General features: G+C 47.6%; 1 protein-coding gene across 2 annotated transcripts in view; it reads left to right on the forward strand.

Annotated features, from left to right (window-relative positions):
• The window catches only part of CCDC125 (coiled-coil domain containing 125), a 413732-nt gene that overhangs the window by 223301 nt on the left and 163958 nt on the right, over nt 1–26473 (forward strand). For both annotated transcript variants that reach the window (XM_085632389.1, XM_085632387.1), the window contains exon 6: nt 3956–4041. In XM_085632389.1, coding sequence (XP_085488515.1) covers nt 3956–4041 — 86 coding nt within the window. The remainder of the gene's footprint in view (nt 1–3955; nt 4042–26473) is intronic.

The raw sequence follows: 26473 nt of genomic DNA on the forward strand, positions 1-26473 counted from the left end.
TGGGAAAAAACTACCTTCCCTTCCCTCATACTTGTTTCAGGACCCATTATAATAGGTAGACAGGCTAGCTCAGACTATGGGCCTTATTTAGAGTTTGGTTGGTGCCGTATTACAAGTGCATTATATCTTATGGCACCTGCAGTAAAACAGACAAGATAGTCGTCACTTTAGTGACAATGTATCCCTTCCACTAAATTGTAAATATGACCCTAAGTTTGCAAATACCTGACTCCACAACTTCACCCTTGACATTCCTACGCATGTTAAAAGCAAGAAGAGAACAACTTACCCTTCATATCACTTCTCAGCTGACCTGTTTGGATCCAGTCTAGAGCATTCATAAGAACTATAAGCAGTACATAGTCTTTATTTTATACCGAACTCCTGCTTAAGTGAATTGTGGAAGAATTTGATGCCTCGCCATTTCATTGTTCCTAGGCTCATACTCGAATACGCCCAAACATCTCTTCTTGGCGCAATAGTGGCATAGAAAATTTTACCAAAAAGCTAGTGCACTTCTGTCAAACAGATAGCATTCCTTTGTAAGTTGTAGACAAGAACAAAACAAGGATTGCACAGATAAGGGTTTGCTACACTGACTTACACCAGGCTTTATCATTCAAATACTTTGTTTTGTAAAAAAACAAAAACATAGATGCTTTATAGTACAGCAAAAAAAAAAATAATAAAAAGGTCAACGTATTTCATGCACAGTGTAGTCATCCTCGGTCTGTATGAATCTGTTCCATAAAGTGGAATTGGCTGGACTCTGCTTTCTCAGCTAGACGGCTGTATGACATGGCCCGTGTCCCATATTTGTTTAGTGCATTCGTAGGATTAAGCTGTAATATATGCATTAGCAGAGGTCATATATTACCACAAAAATCCAGAGTGCCGAAAACTATTAGAGAGAATCCCTAAGAACGAAAAGTAGTTTAAAGTAAAACCTCTAAATTCAATTGCACAGATTGTTTTTTTTTTTTTTAAATCATTGAGAACAATGATTTTTTCTTACCATGTTTGGTTAAGATAATGTCAATAGTTTCATTATGGTTTTGGTTGGAGTAAAGGTTATGGTTACAGATAGGTTTAGCTTAACAATTAGACTTTGGTCTTAGGTTTCAGGGCTGTTATATTTAACGTAAGGTAAAGATGATGGTTATGTCAAAGCCTCAACTATGCTAATTGGTTACAGTTAAGGCAACGTTAGAATTAAAGTGAGTAAAATAAATATTTGTTGTTGCTAGTTCACTGTGACAACCAAAAGTAATATTTTAAAAATCCTTGTTCGCTGTTTTTGAAGGACTGTTTAAAGAAATTATCTGTAATGAAACCGTACAGATAGATTTTTACAGTTGTGACATAACATAAGTTATTAACAGCTCGGGTAAGGTGGGCTGGTACCAATTATTGAATTCTACCAAATGCTGATGCTCTGAATCTAAATCTCTATTAAGAACCTCTTCATTATGTAAATAAAAAAAGGTTATCAAGCTCCTTTTCTGCTGAATGGAGAGGTGAGACTGTTGCCTGGCCGGAGAGTCCTGGATCCTCACCTTGCGATTTGAACCAGAATTGAAGCAATCGATAAATAGAACAATTTGCATTAAACACCAGTCAGTGTAAGAAACAAAATTTGAACGTGGTCCGATTAATAATGTATTGGCCATCAACTATTGATTTTTATCTGCTCTCTCTCTTTTATTCCAATAATATGCAGCCAGTTAACCCTAAAAGCCTAATCTTTTCATCTTACACACATCTTTTCATCTGGACGCTTCACAAAATTCACACAGGCATCACCCGTCTTTCATACACCCTGTAATTCTGAAGTGTGCCTTGCAAACGTCTGTGTGCCATCTCACACAACTTCATATAGAACTTTGCAAGTCACCATGTCTGTTCTTTTACTCTCAGTATTGAGATTTAACTGCAGCTCTGTGTTTACTATAGTCACCATCCCAGATAGGTAGAAACTGGGCTAAAAACCTTGAAATCATGAGACTATTAGAGCTCAGTAGCAAACTGCAACTATACTTGTCACTTGAAGTGACACAATCGGCAGGACCACAGTGATAAAGTGCATCAAACCTCCTTGGTAATTGCAAGAGTAAATAAATATATGGAATTTCCCTACAAGTATTCAAAGTACGTAAAATACTCAGCAAATCTGGATTATGACAAACTTCATCAACGCATGGGCTCACCAAGGAAACTGCAACATCTGGAACAGAATTGGCCCTAAATCTGCTGACTCAGTAACTCAGATCGATCTACCCACCCATATACATAGTGGTCGGTGTGGCCGTACTCCCAACATATCCCCATCCCTGCAGTTAGAGGCACAGGTGTGCCCAGACATCTCCTTCATAGACATGGGCAAGTGCACCTTTGCCTCTTTTCCAAGACAGGCTTCAGTGGGTGCCTGACAAAAGTGTCTTAAAAGCAAGGTCTTGTATTGTAGGTTGAGATAAATATGGGGCTTAGAGTTAACTGCTGTCCAGCATAGTTTGTTGGGTGTCTTTTTGTTGGAAGTTGAAAGTCGTATCTATTAGAACAGTCACCCAGGTCAATTCCTGTTCCTTCTGCTGATTCTTTAAAATACCTTTGACGTAAGACTAAGACATTTGTGACTCACTAAGGTGAGTGTGAGAATCAAGGCTCAGGCAAACATGGAGCTTGTAAATAGGTCAGTTATGTGTAATTAACTGTGTAATTGATTGTTGTGTGGGCGTTCACAGGGGAATTTATTCTGTGTTTTTAACTTTTATAGTATCTCAAAGGTGAATATTTATGTACTATTATTTTCGCTAAACAATGTATGTATAATTAACATTGCGTATTATTAAGTATTTGTCAGATATATTAAACATAAATGTACATGAAGCTGTCTTGTTTTCCATTGGCTGTACTATATATGTAAACACATTGTATTAAGTGTAACTACTTCTGGATTCCTCTTCTCTAAATGTTTCAAATGAATAACAGAACAGTGCAAATCTCTGAACAAAAATCCTGATACTACAGAATCTTTTTTTCTGGTTGATCAGCTGCATATTTAGGTTATAACATGTAACATATAGAGTTGCAATAACTTTTGTTGTAAACCATTAAAGAATGCTGTATTTGACCAGGTGGCTCATTGAAAGTGGAAGTGGTCAATATCTACATAGCAGTGCACAGGGCACAATGCTCTCCATGCAGTATCTGTCCCCTTACAGATAAAGCACGAGCTATGAAAACTTCCTTCCCCCTCACAGCCATGGCTCTTGATGTGTACTTAAGAAGGACCACCCATTTCATTCAAACCTCAATCCTTCCCAACACAAGGTAAAACATTTCTGCTATTGTGTCCATTACGGAATCTTCTGCTTCTCCCAACAAATGATGTGAAATGCTGAACATACCACAGTGAGGGACTGGTTTAGAGGTGAGGCAGATAAAAGGTAGGACAAACAGGAGGACAGACTTCTGGATAACATTGTGCCAGTTTTCTTCTCTACAGGACCAAAGAGCTCTCTCCTGCACTTTCGGACCACTTGTCATTGTCATGATCAATAACTACATAAGAACAGCCACTCCCGCAGACCAGCAATGCCTAAATAGTAGTCTAAGGCTATCGCACAATAATGCTTGAATGTTTTGTTCAATTCTTTGCGCACGATTCAGTATTTTCATTCTGAATCCTATAACGGGGATCTTTTTGTTTTATTTCATATTGCCCCAGTTGGTATAGTGTCACAGACTATGAAAACAGATTAGCGATAAAATGCCCTTTTTAAATTGCTCGCTAAATGGTTAACAGACTTCATATCAAGAGGTAATCTAAGTATTCCTGAACATAAAACTTGCATGCATCATATTACACTAATTACATTTTATTTATATGTAATCATCCAGTTAGACACAACCTCAGTCTTCTATTCCTTTACAGCAAGGTTTTGTTTCTCTGCAGGAAATAAACACACTACAGTGGCAAGTAGAGTTTGAACGCAATAGAATAAAAAACTTGGAAGAGTCTTGGAGGGAAAAGTATGAACGGTATGTATCAAAATATTGCTAATTCTTTTTCCACTCCATCTTCCAGCACTGTCTTCTCCCGTGCAATTTTATTACATAAAACTTCTCATTCTTAAGATCTTCTAGTTCTGCCCAGAATTACCTTTTGCTATGTCCACTAAAGAACGTCTCCTCTCTGTCACAATCTTCATTGCTGTGAATTCCCTTTATGAAACTTGATGGAAATGGCCCTTTCTAGGGAGCTTTCCCTCATCTTTTTGCTTTTCTGCTTCCTAGTTTTCCACTGATCTAGTGCTAGTTTTTGGACTTTAAGAGCGTTCAACAATGCCATTCAGTGCCAAAGCGCTGTGCTCGTCATATACATACTGGTGATTGTTGTATACAATGATTGGCTGATTCAAGTTAGCTATAATTCCATTGTCTAGGGTTAGACATATACCCAGGGCATGCACTTCGAATGTTCCTCCTTGGGCCTGCAGCTCTGGTTGTGCCATCCACAGAGGTAGCTCATTGATCTTGCCACAGGTTTACTCTGGGGAGGCCTGTGTGTGCACGTTACTGTTACTCGGCTTGGCATTTAAAAAGCTACGTGCCAAGGCTCTGCATGTCTCTTGCTATAGCGGAATTCTCCCTAGTGGCAGGGAGCGGTGTTGTGAAGAGGTAGAGCGTGTGCTCTTGTTCTTTACATGCAAGGGTCATGAATGGCACCGGATGATGTATCTGGTACGACGGGGCCTGCTTCTTGCATTGGATTTGCATGGGTGAATGTAGGGAAATACTATTGAGCAGTATTTCCTATGGGCAGACTAGTAGCAGTATAGTGTTTGATATCGATGAGTTCGTAATGGCGAAACCTGTCCGGTTGTGCGAGTGGATCGGACATTACATATGTGGAACTGTCTCTTTGTTAAGGAGAGCATTTTGATGCTCGTGGCTCTGTGTGCCTGTCAGCCTGTCTCCAATTCACATCTGGGTGCTGGGTGAAAAATACATCAGTGCATTCCTGATAGAAGGCCATAAACTTGAGGCTGAAGGGAAACTGCAAACCTCAGACTCTGAGGGGCCATTCTGGTACGGTTACGTGGGTTTGGAATTGGCACCTGCATTCCAAGGGGCAGAGTCTTGGCTTCACTAAAGATAGTGATCAAACCTCCCAGGGGTAGGATAGCAGAAAGGACAAAATTTAGATAAGGCCTGTGCATTTCAAAGGTGAGCTTTTGAACTGATCGTTTCATCAAAGGCATTGTGGGTATAACTACAGGGGCACTGGCCTTGGACAGTAGAGACGCTTTTGGATTTGGAACCTTACTATGCTGGTTCAATGCTGGGACATCAATAAGAGGAATTGTTAGGGCAGGAGGGACTGCAGCTGGATTATCCACAGACTTGTGGAGGCCTGAAGCTTGTCGTGCTCCAGGAAAGGGACTATCACTTGGTGGATTTTGCCTGGATGTTGTTGTCCTGCAGCTAAGGGCCAACTGTCGTGGCCCTGGTCACTAAGTACTCTCCAAGGGCCTGTTGGCTGGCCTCCTGTTCACGAGATCCCAGAAGCACAAAGAATCTCCCCGTTTCTATGAGATCGTAAGGACCAGGCAAGGTGTGGCGGAAACTGGTGGAAGTGATCGTCGGTTGGGACTAGGACTGTCCTGACGTATGCCGTCATCACACTGTGCAGAGGAGTGTGCTTGCAAAGATCAGCAGTCACCTGAGGTTCCGGGACGTGAGGTGTTCGAGGAGTGCGGGGAGGAGCTTGCAGAGTCAGAGGGACCTGTGCTTGCAACCAGTGGACCAGTGCTAGCTTGCACTCAGGAGAGTGTGATGTCCGATGGATGTTCGGGGACCTGACCTGGGAGTTGAGACTGTCTAAGACCTACAGATCGGGAGGACGACAAGGCCTGACATAGTGGCCTCCGTCCGAGGTCGGTGGCTCCCTCTCCCTGGACCCACGCCACAAGGTACTTTATTGTGGAGAACATCGTGACGGGGCCCGAGAGATTTCGTTGTTCCTTGTGGACACCGATGGCTGGCTGTCAGGATCTACGGCAGCTCGCACCTCCGCCTGAGGGGAATCATTTTCCAGACTTGGAAGTATGCCTGCTTCCTGTGTCACAACCATTTGTCTACGGGGGGATAGGGATTCCGCACTCGTACAGGTGCCGCTGGGAGCCTGGAAGTCTAATCCAATTGGACGAAACTAAGTATCTGTTTCTCTCTGTATTAGGTGGTGCCAGCAAGGACAACGTGTATCGTTGGGTGGTGTAGTTGAGTGACTGAGGGGCTGGGTCACAAGGCGTAGTCAAAGACCTGTGATTGCTTGACCATTGTAACTGTTGTGGTATGTGATATTGGGGAATGTCGTGTAGGATGATTACCTCTGAGTAGGGCATATAGTGTTTTATACATACAATGTGGAGTTTTTTTGTGGCATACACATTGTGTTGCGAGAGTGGTGTTATGTCGATACTTTACACTTGGGCCCTGGGGAGTCAAGCTACCCAAGGTTGAGCACAGCTTATCGGACATGTGTATCGTATTCATGCTATCTAGAGCGGTCGATTCTGACTGGCTTCGATGCGTCCAAGTTAGCTGGAAAGCACTAGGTCTAACAAAACTCATACCCTAACCTCTCCTTTTGACAGTTTTCCTTCAGATTTGCTTCCATCGGTTTCCTTTTGAGCCTTATGCAACATCCTAAATCCTAAAAACATCTGGTGATTTGGAAAGTTATATTATTGTAGACATGGAGTTCCGTTTCTCCTCTTATTTGTGTCAATCACTTAAGTTAAATTGCTTTCTTTCAATCACAATAGATTTAGAAGTATGTTGTACAAAGTACAAAGTGGATAGCAGCCAGCTTTAAATGCCTTCCTACGGCACAAAGACTCTGAGAACGTTTTCACAGGTTTGAAGCTACTCCACTTGCATTCTGCAGGCATCATACTAGTTACTTTTCCTCCCTAAGCAATGTTTATTTTGACCAGGAGCTTCTGTAGAAAACATAGTCCTACATCTGTGCTTTCCAGTTCTGCTTTATCCTGTCTGCTGTTACTTTTGCCATATAAATTACTTGTTGGTTGAGAATGGCAGGGTCACCTTATGTAAGCAGGGTTTACACTGGGAAGGAATGCAGGGGATGGAACAAAGAAGGCTCTGCATCTAATAGTCATAGCGAGAAAGGGCAATGGTAGAGTGATCCTACAGTCATTAGACACAGAAAAAACTTTTGAAAGGAAGAACTAGGCCTCCCTAGAAGATTAACTAAAAAAGATGGGGTTGGGTTCAGGTTCTTCAGACGAATATTAGCAGGCTATTAAACTCACAAGGCCTGATTACGGTCAACAGAAGGCTGTCCAATAAGGTTCAAATCCATAGCAGGACACAATAATTGGAGGACACAACAGTGTTGTCGAGCCTTTCCTTTACTGTTTGTAATTTCATTAGAGCCACTTGCACAGCAAATATCGACAACTTGATTCATATAGGGCATCAAGCTAGATACTAATACATCTAAGCTAACCATGTTTTCTCATGAGGTCATGATCTCGGAGTCTGAGATGTTGTTACCTGTCCTGCACACAGAACCACAGGCCTGTGAGAGAGTGTTGGGATTCAAAATTAATATCTCATCATCATCATCATAATCTTTATTTCGGACACTTGGACCATAAAAGAATGCAACAATATTACAATTTATAAATTACACAATAAAATGATTACATTTAGATGAATAAAAAGAAAGTCATAAACAATCTGGTTAAAATCATCAAAAATATTCATATAACCATGCTAGGCTTAGTGCAACGATTACGGGTAAACCACATTGCTATTAGGAATTTAGCAACTGCAAATACAATTAGGGCGGATGAATCTGTCTTTAAAATTCTGTATGCTGGAAGGTAGTTCCTAAAACCCAAATTTTTGAGGAGAGGGACAAGCCAGTAATTCCGAGGTCTTTGGTAAGCTGGACAGAAAAATATAATATGCAGATCATTCTCTCGCGGGTATGCACATGCTGGGCATTGAACTGTGAGCTGGAGTTTAGTCCAGTGGTCAGTGTATGCCCTAAGGGGAAGAGTACCATAGCGCCACTGCATATATAACTTCCTTGTTTTTGGCGGACCTACGTCATCAAAGACGGGCTCTAGACGATATGAATCTTTGAAAACAAGGAAGAAGTTAGATAAAGACCCCTCACGTGTGCTCTCAATAGAGACCCGTAGCTTGTGCTCTTAATAAACCTTTGATAAAGATTTGCGTGAGATCCTGCAACATGCATTTCCTGGATTATGCCACAAATCTGGTCTTCCTAGTGTTTCGAAAGTTTGCTTAATGTACTTTAACCATGGGATTTGTGCCGCTTTAGGTAGGCGCAAAATCTCTACGAGCTCAGCCCTGTAATTAGATTATTCCGGCGTGCTCCAGACTTTGCGCCAAAAGGTTAGGGGTTTGAGTCCCAACTTCTCCGTAATAGGTCTTAGGCCCAGGTCTAATCTCAGTGGGAGAAGTGGGGTACTAGGCGATAATGCTGCCAGTTGCCTTATGAAATTATTCTCCGTGATCTGCAATCTCTGGTCAGCTATATGCCCCCATATTTCGCCCCCATAGGTTACTGCCCCTCTAGCCTGTGTTTTATAAATTTGCAGGGGTGGACCAAAAGGTTTATAAGTCGACCTGCTTGTCATCCTGCCTATACCACCCGTTAACTGTGCCAATTTTTTTATATTTGCCTTGGTTCGGTGCGAGTCCCAAGTCATAGTTTGGTTAAGTGTAACCCCCAAATAATCAAACGTAGTGACCCTCTCTAATCTGACGGACCCTATCGTCGGGTTTGGGCGAGTTGAGGAGGGCGGGTTAAAATTCATATACTTAGTTTTTGAAGCGTTGATTTCCAGTCCACGCTTCACACAAAAGTTTGAAAACCCATCCAACACCCGTTGTATGCCCAAGGGGGATTTAGAGAGCAGCAGGGTATCATCTGCAAACATGATTGCAGGGACCCTGCTGCCATTTAGCTTAGGGACATCGGTGTTGTTCAACCCAATAAGATGGTTAATAACCCCGTCCACGAAGAGGCAAAACAGGGTTGGTGCAAGCACACAACCCTGTCTAACCCCCGTGTCAACGGGGAAACCATCCGAAAGAACTCCCCCTTTACCACACCTGACCTTAGTAAAATTTCCTTGATGTAATCTCATCAGGATTGATAAGATATCGGCAGGAACCCCTAGGTCCATTAAAACAGTCCATAGTTTATCCCTTGACACTAGGTCGAATGCCGCTCGTAAATCCACAAAGACCGTGTACAAGGTGCCACCCTCAATTAACGCGGTCTTCCAATATAGAAGGTTCAGACGAAATATCTGGTCTGTGGTTGAGACACCCTCTCTGAACCCTGCTTGGTACGGGCTCAGTATAGCACGTTCTTCAATCCAATTTTGGAGGCGGTTAAGTATCAATCTGCCAAAAAGCTTTTGGGGAACATCGATAAGACTGATGGGTCTATAGTTGGCTGGGAGCAGAGGCGATCCCTTTTTAAATATTGGGATAATCTCTGCGCCCAGCCAAGTATTTGGCACCTCCAAACCTCCCAGAACGGAGTTAAATAATGTCAGTAGATAGGGTGCCCAGACATCAGGTTCGTGTTTAAATAGATCACCCGGTAGGCCATCTAAACCAGGTGCCTTGCCTGATGATAACCGTCCGATGGTCTCTCGGACCTCCAATAATGTAAATGGGACCCCTTTCAAATCATCACTGTCAAGATGGATAGGATCGAATCGTGCACCATCGACTACACTATATAAGGACTGGAAGTGGTTTTGCCAAGCCTTAGGTGAAATGTTGGGCTCTATTGCAGAGGTCAGCTCCTCAGATCCAGTGTTCACATAGCGCCAAAATGTACGCGAATCTCCACGTGCCAGTGAGGTGGTAAGTTTTTCCCATTTGTCATGCTCCCATTCACTTTTTGCGTGACTGATCAGGCGCTTATAGGCCCTTCGCCTGGTCCTGATCTCCTCGCTCCCCTTCCCCTCCTTTATCGAGGCCAGGAGATACATTTTTGCCTTACGGCATGTGATGTTATACCAGAGGGGACAAGTGGTACGTCCGTTAGCCCTTTTTGGGGTGGAAAAAAGGATTTCAGACACTGATTTAATGAGGTCCTCATGCAGCAATCCCCACAGTGTATATGTGTCCTGGGTGCTATCTTGCTCTGATAATGCAAGGGCCTTTTCGAGTGTGGGGATGACCCGGGCATAAAGCCTGGATATCTTCTCTGACTTAGAAGCTAGTTTCTCCCACTTCACTCTACGTCTGTTGTTCGTAAGGCCTAATCCCACCTCAGGTGTCACCCTCTGTTCCCTCCTAGCCTCATAACCAGGGAGGTCATATTCCATTTCCAGTGCGTTGTGGTCACTATCTACCCTTGGGGTTACCCAAAAGTCTCTGATAAGTGACCACGAAGCCAATGGAACGAGAATATAATCAAGTCTTGATTCCCTACCCCCTCTATAATATGTATATTTTGGAGGGATGTCAGAATTTATCCGACCATTACAGGCCCGGACACCATATTTTAAGGTTAAAGATGTTATTTGTATAGCCAAGGGCGACCACGCTCTTGGGCCCGGCGCCTCCAGTGGGGGTATGGACCAGACTGCATCCTCCTCTTGGGCTAGACCGTCCAATGAGCCGAAAAGCGGCTCAAAATGACAATTTAGGTCTCCTCCTATTAAAAAAGGGGTACCCTCAGGGATTTCACTTAGGACGTCCGCAAGCTCCTCTATAGTATGCGACTCTTGCGTGATATTCACTGGTCTAGAATAGACATTTACCAACAGAAGCCTGTGTGAATTTGGCCATTCCAACAGTACAACAAGAATGTCCTCCTTACTCAAAGGGAGGACAGCGGCCCTACATCCCAAATCGCTAGCCACCCAGGTTGCGAGTCCTCCCGAGGGGCGCCCCCTACCCCCCCATTTTGCATTTATAGAAAATGCAGCAAAACCGGTGCAGTTAACTTCTTCACGCGCCCAGGTTTCCTGAAACAGGCAAATATCTTTGCCCTCAATATATGAGTTCCAGTCCGGGCAATTCAATTTATTGCCCAAGCCCGCCACGTTCCAGGATAGTATCTTCAAAGAAGAGGTGATAATACTCTTGTTTAGTGGGTTTGGGAGCGGACCCAGAATGGATTTCGGGCCCAATGGTGTATTGGTATCTGTACTACTATCTAGGGGCACTGTCGCCTCCCTTGCAATGCGTGGGGGGGAAACAGGCCTAATAGCTACCTCTCCATTATTGTATTTCTCCTCGGGGTTGACCTTCTCTCCGGGGGTAGCAAGCATATTTTGGCGGCGTGAACGCCATTATAGCCTCTATCCTCTCCACTCCCTATCTCGTTCAGTCAGTCTACCATGTCTAGGTTGCTGAATCTATTATGGGTGGGGAAGTAGTCATAGCGCTGTATCCTGGGAGGGTGGGGGGTCCTACTTTCTCTAGTACCCCATCTACCCCCTCTTCTCTGTACAAATTCCCAACCTTTCTCTTCCTGCCTGTGTCTTGTGGGTGGATAGAAGAATGATAGATGTAGCGCTTGAATGGAAGTCCCCTTGTCACAATATGGCCAGCTACATATATATGAAACAGTCATGGGGTCCCTGAAGTTGACCAGAACACAGTCTCCGTCAATGGATTTCCTGGTACCACCCAGCCATGGGACTCTTCTTACCATAAGGACCTCACTCCTTATTCCTTCAGGGAGGGGCCTATTTGTAGAGAGCCAATTAATTACCTTGTTTTTTAAGGCTTCGACAGGTTCCCGGGAGGATGGTTTTAATTCAGGAATACCTGTTAAGATAACTGTATACGGACTTGCCTCTGGTGGCAAATTGACTAACCTGTGTTTATTGCCATTGCCATTGCCCAAATCCCCATTTTCACGCGCAGCTGACTTCTCCTGGGAGCTTACATTTACTAAGTGATTTGGGGCTGATGAATTAGGCTGTGATATGGGATGTTGAATTAATGTAGGGTTGGGTGCAGGGCCCATTTCCTTAACTGCAGGCGCTATTTTAGTCTTCTTGCCACTATGGCTCGGCCCTCTTCCTACTAATTGGCTGTCTTTGATCGGGGCGTCTAGTTGGTGTGCAATGTCCTTTTCAATATTCAGTAGACAAGTTTCCATCTTTGCTAGTCGCAGTTCCAAAGGATTGAGCATTATCCTCATAAGAGTGCGAATGTCAGAGAGAGTAATATCCTCCTCCCCAGAGTTTACATTTGTACTGGGGGATATCTGCCTCGGTGTGTGAGAGGGTGGTGCCCTTTTTTTCAATGGCGAGGTTGGCCCCTTACTAGGTATGCCATTTTTCTTGCCCTCGCACAAGGTGGTGTTCTTTGCAGTTTTAGACTTTCTTTCCCTACAGTTCCCTTCTTTTCCTTTTTGGAATAGCTCCCTCCCTCTCCCCCTGCCTTAATTGCGTAGACTGATGTTCCCTGGGAATAGTTCCGTCCATAATGGACAAAGTCACATTAGGTGCAGTTGAGGGTGGGGGGGGGGGCTTAGGTAAAGGTAGAGGTAATATACTGAAATCTACTGGGGCCGAGAGATCACAATCAATATTTGCAACAAGGGAACCACTGAAATCAACTACATCAGGCGTAACATTTGTTCCCCTGCCCCCTGCCCCCAGCATCTAGTAATGTACATTCCAATCTTTTTTCAGGAGTAGTTACATGTGCAAGGGGGCCCAGAGACGATCTCCTTACCCACTCAATTTCTTGCGAAATGCGTCTTTCTAAATTAGTAATTTCATCAATGAGGAGTGAGCCAGCTTTAGCAAAGTAAGTGTCCAAAGTACCTTTAGGCTTCCCAACAGCCAGCGTGGTCTTGCTCCTCATCTCCCTTGTAGCCATAATCCAAGTGTAATTGTGGGGTGTGTGAAGAGGGAAAGACGTGGGTCAGGGGGGATGGCCCAATCCCTATCTCGTCCGTTCTCGAACGGCATCAAACGGCCCACTCTTTGCCCAGTCTTCGCCCACGCTTCGACCCGCGCGCGTCCCGCTGGCGCGGATACTCCAGGGGTTTATGTAGAGGGGTGGATCAGGCGGGAGCAGGCGGGAAGAGGCCGCGAGAAGTAATAACGGTGATGGAGGAGGAGGAGGGCGGGAGCAGGCGGGAAGAGGCACCAGCTGCACCTGTGGTGATGGCGCTGTGCAGTCTGGTCCTCGCAGTCCCACCTACGGTGTTCAGCAAACAAACAAGGCTCCCCTGGGTCCTGTGCACTCCTGGCTGACCGGGATCAAAAGTTCCGTGTTCCTGCAATGTCCGTGATTAATTACATCTACGAGCGGCTCCCGCGAAGCGGGGGCCGCGAGAAGTAATAACGGTGATGGAGGAAGAGGAGGGCGGGAGCAGGCGGGAAGAGGCACCAGCTGCACCTGTGGTGATGGCGCTGTGCAGGCTGGTCCTCGCAGTCCCACCTACGGTGTTCAGCAAACAAACAAGGCTCCCCTGGGTCCTGTGCACTCCTGGCTGACCGGGATCAAAAGTTCCGTGTTCCTGCAATGTCCGTGATTAATTACATCTACGAGCGGCGCCCGCGAAGCGGGGGCCGCAAGAAGTAATAACGGTGATGGAGGAGGAGGAGGGCGGGAGCAGGCGGGAAGAGGCACCAGCTGCACCTGTGGTGATGGCGCTGTGCAGGCTGGTCCTCGCAGTCCCACCTACGGTGTTCAGCAAACAAACAAGGCTCCCCTGGGTCCTGTGCACTCCTGGCTGACCGGGATCAAAAGTTCCGTGTTCCTGCAATGTCCGTGATTAATTACATCTACGAGCGGCTCCCGCGAAGCGGGGGCCGCGAGAAGTAATAACGGCCCACCTTGGGTGACATTATGAGGGGGCCCATTCTGAAATCCTTCCAGGAGCTCCAGAAGGACTTTCATATGCCGCGTACCCAATTCTTTAAATACTTGCAGTTCCGGCATGCTCTTTCCCCCAGTCTGGTGGGTCTTGAAGAGTTGGACGATTTTAGTCCACTTGAGGCGAAGGTGTTCATGGGGGACCTACGAGACCACAAGATTTCGAGAATATATCAATCCCTGGTGACTCACTGCTCCCCGTCGTTGCAGCATCTCCGTGTGGTTTGGGAGGAGGATGTGGGTCAGCTGGAGGAGGAGGACTGGACGGAGGCCCTGGCCTCGCCGCGTGGGGCGTCTGTCGCTGTGAGCCTTCGGCTCATCCAGTTTAAATATCTGCGCAGTCTATTTCACCAGAGTTAGGTTGTATAAGGCGGGCCTGGTGGCCTCTCCGCATTGCCTCCGTTGCCTGAATGCAGAGGGGACGCTGCTACACACGGTATGGGACTGCCCTGTGTTAACTAGGTTCTGGCGGGGGGTATTGACCTGTTTGTCAGAGGTGCTGGGTTGGGATCTCCCACGGTCCCCCAAATTGGTGCTCCTGCATGTGATGGAGGATATAGGGGGCAATGTCTATAAGCGCCATCTGATGCTCCTGGGTTTTACTCTTGCCAAGCGCGATATAGCGAGGGCGTGGAAGGCGACAGTCGCACCTTCAATATCTGTCTGGAAGACCGGTCTCGATTTTTGTATGGGACTAGAGGCCCCCATCTCTGTGGCACGGGGCTGCCCCCGTAAACATTATAAAATATGGAAGCGCTGGGCGGACTACAGGGGACTGGAATTAGAGCCCATATTAGAGGAATAATTGGATGGGTGGTCGACCATCTCCCTCCAGCTTTAAAGGGGTATGGCACACTGGAGTACCAGGCACAGCCGGGTCTGGGGGTTATGGGTCATGGAGAGAACAGAATAGTAGTCATGTATAGATCAGCTGCTTTGCCTAGATGGGCAGTGCGATGGACGGGGGAGTGGGGTGGGGGGTGGTGTTATGTTTTTTTAAGGGAGGGGACTGCCTTGGTTCTGCATGTCTCTTTTGTAGTCTTTATACGATATTTCATGAGGAAAATGTCAAAGCTGGTATGTTGTATCTTGCTATGGTTGAACTCTCTGGGCCACAGAGCTTCGCTGAATGTGTCTTTGAAGAATAAAATTTGTTTACAAAAAAAGAAGTAATAACGGTGATGGAGGAGGAGGAGGGCGGGAGCAGGCGGGAAGAGGCACCAGCTGCACCTGTGGTGATGGCGCTGTGCAGGCTGGTCCTCGCAGTCCCACCTACGGTGTTCAGCAATCAAACAAGGCTCCCCTGGGTCCTGTGCACTCCTGACTGACCGGGATCAAAAGTTCCGTGTTCCTGCAATGTCTGTGATTAATTACATCTACGAGCGGCAAATTAATATCTACATTTTCAAGGGCCTCAACATCTCATTAAGTGCAGCAGCGATGCATGCACTGATGCTGGTGACTTCTTTCATGTGGTCTTGTACTTACAGTACATATGGTAAAGAAATAAAGCAAGAATAGGTGGAAGTCTATCAGAAGACCAAGGAAGGACTGGAGATCCCTGACCTGTGGTGTTACTACTAAGTGACGTAGTTAAGAATTTTAAAAACATTGATGAAATGAAAGACTGGTAAAGCCCGGTGAACGATTGACCATAGCCTGCCCAACATGGCACTGTGGAAAGTACTGTGGCTACACAAAAAAAATTTGTCACTAATTGTATATATCCCTAATTACTAAGACCACAATGACGATCTGGAATCAAGAAGGGACCGCAAAGGCTTGACGTTGTTCCCATGCACGTTCACCTTGTTGCAGGGCAACCCCAAATGCCAGGCCAATGAACAATAGCTTTAAAGCTTTTAAAGAGGGTGGTGTCACACAATTATAAAATGTTCTACAGAGAAACATTAAAGTCCTTCCTGGAAATGAAAGAAGACATTGGTCTTGAAGAAAATGAGCACTTCTACTGCCAGGCTTTGGGTCGTGCAGTCAGCACTCAAGAGCGTAACAACTAGATGGCTAATCCCTTTTGAGTGGAGTGATATCTATTGAACGGAGACACTTAAAAGGACCTCATATTCACCATGTACCATCTTCTGACGAGACCAGGCAAGGTACCCTTTCATAGAGCCTAAGAAAAGGACTTGGGAATACAGTTAGATGATACAGTGGGAAGAAGTAATGATGAGCACAAAATTTCACGACACACGAGTGGTAGGGAGACACTGCTCAAGGTTCTTTATAGATGTTATTACACTCCAGACAAACTGCAGAAAATAGACCCAGCCATATCAGAGCACTGTTGTGGGAACTGCAGGCAAATAGGAACTCTGACACATACAGTGTCATCATGTCCTAAAATCCAAGTCGACTGGAGGGAGATATTGCAAACTATCACAAATGGCACAGGGTCAAAAATAGGGAGATGCCCCAAGGTGATCTTACTTTTTTTTTTGTTGAAACATTTTTTATTGTTTTCATAGCAACAACACAGTACAAACCCGCTTCCTCCACGGCCAAAGAATGTTTAGTACACATAAAGTTACCAGCCAACAACCGGGAGAATGAGCTTCCGGCCCCTACCGGCCCTCCCCCCTCCCTCCCCACCCCATGTCAGTGTGCCTCCTGTCTTTCACCTCGCTCCCGATGTGCCCCTTCCCTGCCATAAATCAGACATGGGTACTCGCCCTCCACTAGGAATCCATGTCTTTCCCTTACACTTAGCCACAGCCTCGTTGCCAGCGATCACTACTACTCCCCTTCTACTCCCCATTCACCACCTCCTCCTGCCCGCCAGATGTGTCCCCCTCTACCCCATTGTCAGCCATCAGCCCCTGAAGTTCCACCACCAGCGCCTCCCACGCCCGGGCCGTCGCCAACGCCTTTTCGTCATCACGCCGAAGAGCTAATTGCAACCGGAGCGCACCCTCAGCCCCCACCCAACGCACAAAGGCCGCCCTCCATCGCAAGAAGCTAGGCCCCGTCCTGGACTTCCAGTGCATAGTCAGTTCTCTCTTGGCCATTATCAATCCTAAGTCGTAAAACTTGCTAGTGACCTTCGTCCGGCGGGTGTGCGGGAACCAAAGCAGCAAACAGGCCCCCAGGTCCGGGTCAATAGCTCGGTCCGTCACCTGATTAAGGCAATCCATGACCTCTGCCCAATAATCACCCAGCTGGACGCAGGACCAAAACATGTGACGAAAATCAGCGCCCTCTCTCCCGCACCGCGGGCACTGCGAGTGCGCCCCCCCAAAAAATTGCAATATTTTCACCGGTGTCAAATACGCCCGGTGCAACGTGAAAAATTGCACCAACTGGAACGGGGCATTGCGCGTTCCCTTCCAGGCCCGCCGCACCAGCGTGGACCAGGTAGTCTCGGGGATCGGTTTCTCAAGGTCCAACTCCCACTTGCCCCTCAAGGTGGCAAGAGGCGTCAAGCCTTCCATCGCCAGCCTGCGGTATAGGCAAGTAATGGCCTTGGACGTCCCCGCTGCCATCACTACATATTGGCAACCCGCAGCGACCGGCGGCTCCGAGAGCCCCGCATTCCAGTGCCGCTGAAGGCTCGCTACCAGGGCCGCGTGAAGCAAGAAGTCCCCACGTGGGAGCCCATAGGAGTCCTGCAACTCTTGGAACGGCAGCAGCACCCCCTCCCGGAATAAGTCACCCACCATCTGCACACCCAACTCCTCCCAAACAGCCAGCCCAGACCAATCGCCTCCATGCGGGAACGCCGTACACATCCCCAAAGGAATCTCCGGGGCATAGGGGCGAGTTATCGCCGCCCTCCTCTGGCATCGGTTCCAACACAGCCGGAGTGTACGCTCTTCCAACGTGAGCAGGTCAAGGTCCAGCCTCTGCTGTAAGACTATGAAGGCTAGCACATGTCGCGGAATCGGCCTGCCCTGTGGGCCCTCCGGGCCCCGGTATTCTCTGGCAACCGCCTGCGTAAGCCACTGGAGTTGGGCCGCCAGATAGTACCACTCGAAGTCCGGGACTGCCAGGCCCCCTTCCGCCCTCGGCCGCCGCAGGGTGGTCAACGCCACCCGCCTTCTCCCGGAGCCCCAAATGAAGCCCGTGGACATCGCCCTAAGCCGTTGGAAGTACGACGCCGGCACCCATATAGGTAGGGTGCGAAAGTAATAGAGGAGTCGTGGCAACGCCACCATCTTCAACAGCGTCACCCTCCCGGCACACGAAAGCGGGAGTGTACTCCAGAAACTCATGCTGCCCCGCAATCCGCGAATGGCTCTGCCAATGTTCCCCTCCAGCAAGTCCTGCTGGGTGTGGTAGATATTAACCCCCAGATACCGCAGGCAGCCCCCCTCCCATCGGACCAGTCCCAGTGACTGGGGGGCCCGGCCGTCCGGTCCCAGCGGGAACAAGCATGTCTTGCCCCAGTTGACCTTGAGCCCTGAGAGGCGTCCAAAGGCCTCCAACAAGGCAGTCGCCCCACTCAGCGCTCCCTCGGCATCCGCCAGAAACATCAGCAGATCGTCAGCATACAGGGAGATATAGTGAGCATCCCCCCTTAGGTGAACTCCAGTCAAGGTGATCTTACTTGGCACAATACGAGAATCATTGTACCCACTTTACACAAAAATGGACAAAACAATATCTCATCTACTCCTACCAGTCAAGGAGACATTGGGGTACACAGCAAGTTCTCACAGGCGACAGGTGGCTTCAAATTGTTATGTTTTTTTAGTCGATTTATTGAAGGTAGATTCAGGTCATGGAAGGTACAACAGAGGTATAAGAGTACAGAGACAAAACAAGCAAGCACCACACCAAAAAACGCTATTAATGCAGAAAGTTTGTGTGCTACGAGACAAGTGTACTAGCAGTCATAAGATACAAGATAGCAGATGTATGGTTCATCCATTCATACGTGTGGGGGGTGCCTGGAGAAGGGTAGCATTCATCTCTGTGTCCGATAGGGCGTGTGAATACTGGAGGACGGCCGCAGCTGGGCTGCAGGTGATGGACTGCGTGGGGATGGTGAGTGCCTTAAGGGTAGTCTCTCCCGTCATTAAGGACTGGGGGTATCGAGTATCAGTCGAGGCTGTGAGTGATGCCAGATGAGAGACAAAAGGGGGAGTGGGGGGGGGGGGTCAGAAATATCAACCATCCATGATCCCTGGGGCACCAAGTTGCAATATGCGGTGAGTTCTTGATAGTGCGGCCCATCCCGCAACCAGTTGTCTGTTAGGGGCACAGGGTAGCGCCACCAGTGAACTGTGATTCTGAGCATATTTAGGAGTAGGAGCATTGCTGTCAGGCGCCAGAATCCCTTAGTAAGACCTTTGGCATATCCCAGGATGGCTACCAATGGAGACCTTTGAGGGAAAAGTTGTGATCGAAGCGATAGTGTTGTATACAGAGGTCCAAAAACAGACCACCGCTGGGCATTCCCACACCACGTGAAGAAACAACACATTGTCGTGCCCGCATCTGCGGCACTCCACATCTGCGTCAGCTCTCATCTGCCACAAGGTCCATGCGATGCATCTGAACAGGACTGCGATCCATTCGATGAAGAAACTTAATATGGACCAAGCGCAGTCTATAATTGAGAAAGAGTTCTTTAGTCAGTCTGCAGCAGTATTTCCATTGTGCTGCAGTCAGGGTGGAGTCTAGGTCAGCTTGCCAACCAAGGCGGGCCCTAGGGGTGCATATGGGCACCTTGTCCTGCATAGTAACGAAAGTCGTGTAATCAGTTTTCTAGGAGATGAGCTAGTCTGGAACGAGTCTAGAGCAGGGAATAAGGGAGGACTGAAGTAAATGTATCATATAGAATGCAGAACACCGCACAGATCCAGAATTATGTGAAGATGTCAAGTGGAGTGTGCTGTGGAAGATCATGTATGTATGGCACTGAAAAGAATAATGCCTCCGGATATAGCTTGCCCAGCATGAGAAGCCACAGGCGGACTTATTGTCGACATACACCATCTTCAGTGGCCGACAGGAGTAGCGGGTGACCTCTCAGAGAGATGTTGGGTGAGTACAAGTTGTCTAGGCGAGCATGAAGGTGAAGTCTTTCCCATGCCCAGATCGTACAGGATGGCTTTAAATTGTAAGGTGAATTTTGACGATGGAGAAGCTATCCCTAAAAACTGAAGGAAACTAAAGTCTTTTGTACAGCAGTGGTAGCTGGTGATTGACTATGTAGAGTGCCCTCAAAGCCTCTAAGTACTGAACATTATAGATGTAGAAAAAGTATATCAAGAGCTACACTTTGATTAGAAAGTATAGGGAGAAGCAGAGGTGGATAAAAACTGATAGATAAGTGCATGGTGAAGTTAAAAATGCAATCACGAAGAACTTACTTGTGGGCATATGGTGATTCCAATTTGGGGCAATCAGGAGGGGGTGTTGGAAAATCACTCACATTTTTAAAACCCAGGTGTAGTACCCTTTCATGGCCTGCAAAAGTGTAGAAACTGGAATTACATATTGTTTGTAGGCGAAAATTGCTATGTAGAGGGAAATACATGGCACCAAAATTGTAATATGCGACCAGTCAGGCTACTTTTGTTACCATCTACGAGATTAAGCTCATCTACATAATTAAAAGTTTGGAATTTTGTCTATATATTTTACTGAATTAATGTAGTTATAAACATTTGGAAACCTTTGTACCTGAAGTTGTTTTGCATAGTAACACTGCAGTAGAAGGGGAAGCACTCACATTGTGGTTACATAGAGATCAGATGATAAAACATGATTGTGCATAAAGTGGGGGCCTTCCCATCAGAGACTGATGTGGCCACCATAGTAGTCCTCCCGAAGACGCAGCCGCCCTCCCTCGTGTGTACGGACTACCATCCCATCTCCCTTATCAATACCGAAATTAAACTCTTCGCCACCGAGGTGGCCCAACGGCTCCGTCCCCACTTACAGGAACTGGTGCATCCCGATAAATGCAGCTTCATGCCCGCCCGGGGGACCTGACACTGCATACGCCGTCTCCACCTCGCCCTTGCGCATCGCCATCTCCTCACCCCATATCTTGCACTGCTTTTCCTAGACTTTGAAAAAGCATTTGATACGGTGGATTGGGGTTACCTGGGGGACTTGTTGGAGAGGATGGGCTTCGGCCTCCCTTTCCGACGCCTCGTCCGGGTCCTCTACTCCACCCCCAAGGCGAGGGTCCTCCTCAACGGCGTGATTTTGAAGGCATTCCCTGTCCGGAGGGCCACCCGCCAGGGCTGCCCGCTCTCGCCGCTTCTATTTGCACTAGCAATGGAACCTCTGGCTTCCCTTATCCGTCAGGACCCCCTCATCCGCGGCTGGGCCTGGGATCCGCACCAGATCGATAAAATTGCCCTGTACGCCAATGATGTCCTCCTTTTCCGGGTAGACCCGGAGAGCTCGGGCCCGCGATGTCTGGATGCCCTTTCGGCCTTCGAACGGGCCTCCGGTCTCAGGCTCAATCCGGCAAAGTCCACCCCTAGTTCCCTTGCACTCTTCTCGGGCGTGCTTCGACTGGCAAACGACCATCCCCCTGCGGAGGCAAGCCTTCAAATACCTGGGGGTGTGGGTGTCCCTCCTCCCGGAGCTCGAGTGGGCCCTGGATATCACGCCCCTGGTCACTAAAGCCAAGGCGGATCTCAGAAGATAGAAGACCCTTCCCCGTAACCCCCTCGGTAGGAGTGCCCTTTTCAAAATGATGGTCCTCCCCCGCTTCCTATACATCTTGCAAAAAGTGACCATTCATCTCCCAGGCGTTTGGTTTCGGAGCTGGACGGAGTCCTCACCCGATTTTTATGGGGTGGAGGGAGAACACGTGTCTCTAGCGCATTGCCACATACCCCCCTATGATGGAGGAATGGGGGTGACTAACCTCCATCTCTACTATTTGGCCACGAGGCTGATTGTGATCCACGACTGGTTCGCAGGCGGCTGGTCCGACCCGGCGTACCGAGTGGAACTCCAGGCATACCTGTACGGGATATAACAAAAATGGTATGCAGTTCCTAATGTGAATGCAGGTGGACGTGTGTTAAGAAATAAGCTCTACTTAAGAGTAAGTAGTTGCACAAGAAGGGGAGAAGAAACTTCTCCTTGTTGACAAAAGGCCTTCACACACCCAGCCAGCTAGATGTCATGCTTCACCATCGGGTCTGCTCATTATCGGGGCGGCGCTGCAATCCCCGATCGGCACCCGAGATGGGGCCTTCCTGGCGGAGATCTTTTTTCCAAAAGCCGGTGGGTGAAGTGTGTGTAAGGGCCCTAAATGGTGTAGGTGATAGTGATGTGTAGGAAAAAGTAAAATAGGGGAGAAGGTCCACTCAGAAAATGAACGTGGCCCCTACCCTAATTAAAAATGAGACAAAACAACGCTAATCCCAACTCTAAGGATGTCGGTTAATTGCGTCTGTTATGTGGTCAACATGTTTCTTGCCCTTGAGTCTATTTGATGGCAATTCGTCAGGACCAAAAGATCTACCTACACTTAAATGGTGGTGGTCTATAGTACAGTATACAGGTGACCACCCATACAGCACCCAAAGAAAGTGTGGTACCTGTAATTCTAAAAACACAGCCTGCAAGGTAAAAGACAAAATTACAATGCTAGAAATTCAAGTCATCGTATATTGGATTTGTAAATGACAATACATGCAACATAATGATGCAAACCGCATGCTAAATAAGGTTGCTAGTGGCATTCGTTATGACGTGTCTGTCATACAAATGTAGAACAGTGAGATAAGACAATAAAACGGAAGAACGAAGGCAGCGAGAGGAGCACACAACTGAAAGTAACTCACCCCATTAGGGTCATGGATGTGTGGTATCAGATCCGGCTAGTGGAGACACTAAGATGTAGTGTCCCAATATAAAATAAAATAAAAAGCAAAACAAAGAAAACAAGAGAGACATAGTTGATGCATGAATACCTGTACGGGAGCCCAGTCCCCCGGGATCTCCCCCCTATCACTAGAATGGTGCTCATGGCATGGCGAACCGCTCTACAGTATGTTAAATGGGATCGGAAACTCACCAGGCAGATGCCTCTGTGGAGTGGGGCCTGGCTAGAGGAGGTTTCGTCCCTCCAGCACTTCCGTAAATGGGACCACATCGGGATCTCGCAGCTTGGGGATGTTTGGGTGGGGGACCATGTCAGATCGTTTGCAGACCTACAACACCGCCACTCCCTCCATTCCTCCCAATTCTACAAATATTTGCAGTTGAAGCACGCCCTCCAAGTCCACATCACTGCCCCCACCTCCCTCTCCGAATTTAGTCCCCTGGAGGCCCAAGTGATGATGGGGAACCTGGGCAGAGGGGGGGGGGGGGGGGGGGGGGGGTCCCGGAGTTATCGCTCTTGCACTGTTCTGGGCAGGGTTGGAGCACGAACTTACGCAAGCTCTAGGGTGGGAGATCCCTCATGACCCGCTACACCTGATCCTGGGAGTGTTCGATGGCCTTGATGGATCACGGGCCGACAAGCGTCTTTTGGGCACGGCAGTGGCAGTGGCATAGCTTAATATCACTGCGCTTTGGCGCCAGGCCTGGCCGCCCACCATGAGGGCCTAGAGGCTGGGGGTGGACTGGTGTGGTACCCAAGAGGAGTCCCTCTTCAAGGTCCGAGGCTGCCCAGAACTCTTTGGCAAAATATGGGGTAAATGGTTTATCTTATCGCCAGTGTGAAGGGTCTAAATGGTGGTGTATGTGCTGAGTAACGGGCGCGGGCAGTGTTTCGCCCACAAGTGTCGTTTGAGTCAAATCGTATGACACTTAATACAATGTACCGGTAAATGTGTATGAATGCTACCAATGTGTTTTTGTTCTGGAAAATTCAATAAACTTGATTATCAAAAAAAAAAAAAATACATGATTGTGCATAATGAGACTTACAATCTATTTAGTGCATATTAACATAGTATACATATGTTCACTAGGAGGATGGGAAGGACATATGACATAATGTTACTGGGGAGGACGAGTGGCAAGAATTGATCATATTTGCATGATGGGGTGGTGCATACCTGAGTGAACAGCATCTAATAGGATGGGGTTGAATATTTTGAATGATGGATGCCTTATGGATGTGGAGGTTGGTTCTGTTCCGTGAGGAGGTTGTTAAGTAGAACATAGTCTGTGGTTCAAAGCACTTTTGTAGAGTTGAGAGGTATGAGGGTGGTGGCTGTATATTGCTTTGAACACTATGGTAAGTGTGAGAAGTTGGCCTGGTATATGCTGTCCACTAGTTATAGTGGGCACCTTGTATCAGACCAAACAACCCTTATTGATGAATAGGTTTAAGACAACCTTTATTGAAAGATATCCTAGTGGAAGCTATGGAGATCAGCCTTCAGGCTAAGTCTTGAAGGACTGTAAAGCAGCTTTGTTTACCAGATTATAACCTCCTGAATAACTATATGAGAGGAGAACCACACAAGGTATATATATAAAATATATGTATTTATTTCTAAATACTCTCTACTAACCTATTTATGAAGTTAGAGAGCAAGGCACACATTAATACAGTTATTAAACAACAGTAAATAGCACAATATACAATGGGCCCCAGGGGGAGACCAAACCAAATATTAAGACAGTGGTATAAGAACCACGACTTGACTTAACACAGTGCCTAGAGGAACCACCCAAGGCAGTGACACAGGAGACCCACGGGGGACGTATGCAGTGTGAGAACACAGCCAGGAGCCCCGTACAATTCAATAGGAAAGTCGCTGTTGGAATTTCAAAGAATAAGGACACTTAGAAGAGGACTTTGAGCAAACCCCTTTAGACTTAGGGGGTTCTAGGGCCAGCACCCACGGGAGTACCCGTGTTACCTCACCCAGGGAAGCTGGGTGCATCGGTGTCAAATGGTGTTGGAAATCGTCGTTGATTTCAATGGCGATGTGCTGCAAAGTGCTGCTGCTGTGGAAAGTAGAAGTGTCCGTTGTGATCCAAGCCTGGATTGAAGATGTGAAGAACCTGAAAGCAGAGGGGACAGAGTCTGGGTCACTTGCCAATGACCAGTGGCATGATAGACGAATGCCCACCGATGTTGGGTGTTTCAGGTGCGAAGAGGTGAAGCTTGACTCCACTGCCACGGGGACCAGGAGGCGTTGACGACGACCACAGTCCGCAGGTGAGCTGTCCCACGAAGGATGTTGAGTGCTGGGGGGTCAGTTTCCGGATTGGAGACCAACATGCCTTGGCAACAGCAACCCATGCAGTGAGAGAAAAATGGCTTCGGTGTGGACCAACAAGGTCCTGTGGACTCCCCAAGCGATGGAGAGTCATGGCCCGTCTGGGGCAACCAGGTAAGCCCGTTGAAAGTCAAAGTACCCTTCTCAGGGACCCACAAGTCGACGGACAAGGGATCGCGAAGGGACCTTGAGAGGAATCACTAGATACCAACCCACGGATCACTCGAGGAGTGTAGGCCAGCAATCTACGGTGGAATCACTGCTCGGGGTCTGGACTACAAGTAGCCCAAAGCACAGCCTCAGGGATCGCCAAGAGGATATGCTGCTGCAAATGGTCGCGGTGTCCAGGGGTTCGGGTTGCAAGGTCCCCACGAGGGCTTTGGATCTCAGAGTTGCTGAGAGCATGGATCAGCCTTGGGGAAACTTGGAAACCCACCTCCTGTGTTGCAAAATCATCGGTGTCCTTCGGGAGCAGCGTCGATGTAAACAAGACAGAAGCGTCTTTGGTGCCTGCCTTGCAGGGGAGTAACTCCTTTACTCCAAGGGAGATTCTTCGGACATCCAACGTCGTGTAGATAGTAGAAGTTCTGGGATTCTGTAGCAGACTTTTGTCCAGGTAAATCTAAAGTCCTGTAGTCAGGGGTTCCTACTTTATACCCAAGGAAGGGGTGAGACAAACTTTGGGGTCCCACCTATGGGAGGGTCAGGAAAGAGGAGTGCTACACCCATTTCCTTTGTCCAGTTTCGTGCCAGAGCAGGGGCTGGTAGCCCCTGCAACCAGTTTGAGCTGGACTATGCACAGGGACACCAAATGTGCCCCCAGTGCAGACATCGAAGCACTCTTGGAGTGCACCCACCCAGCCCCAATACACTAAAGCATGTCTGGGAGGTGGTTACACCTCCCTGTGACAGGAAACCTATTGTCCAGGCCTGCCCTGCCGGAGTTTCGTCCAGCAGCAGGAGGGCAGACTCGTGTCTGTGGCTGGCAGCATCTATTTTGTGATGCCAGGGTCTGTTAAGCTGGTACCGGGTATAGTGGTGCTGTCATGTTTCTCCCTCTAGTAGGGTGGAATCATACCCCCACACCAGTTAATGGTGTAAGGGTATGATTCCAAGGTGTTTGACTCCAAACACGACATGTTTCCATGCAGCCATTCCAAAGTTAGCATTTACCGCGAGGTTATAATGCACTTAAGAGTATATGGTTTGGCTGCATCACAAACAACCCCAGAATAAAGGTTCCGAAAGCTGCAGAGTGGCTCTGCTCATGCATGGGCACCCTCTCACATGAAACCCAGCACCCTGCCTTCAGGATTGTTAAGACCTGCCATAGGGGTGACTGATCGGTTTACATGTGC

The sequence above is a fragment of the Triturus cristatus genome, chromosome 2_1, assembly GCF_964204655.1.
Source record: "Triturus cristatus chromosome 2_1, aTriCri1.1, whole genome shotgun sequence".
NCBI classification, from domain to species: Eukaryota; Metazoa; Chordata; class Amphibia; order Caudata; family Salamandridae; genus Triturus; species Triturus cristatus.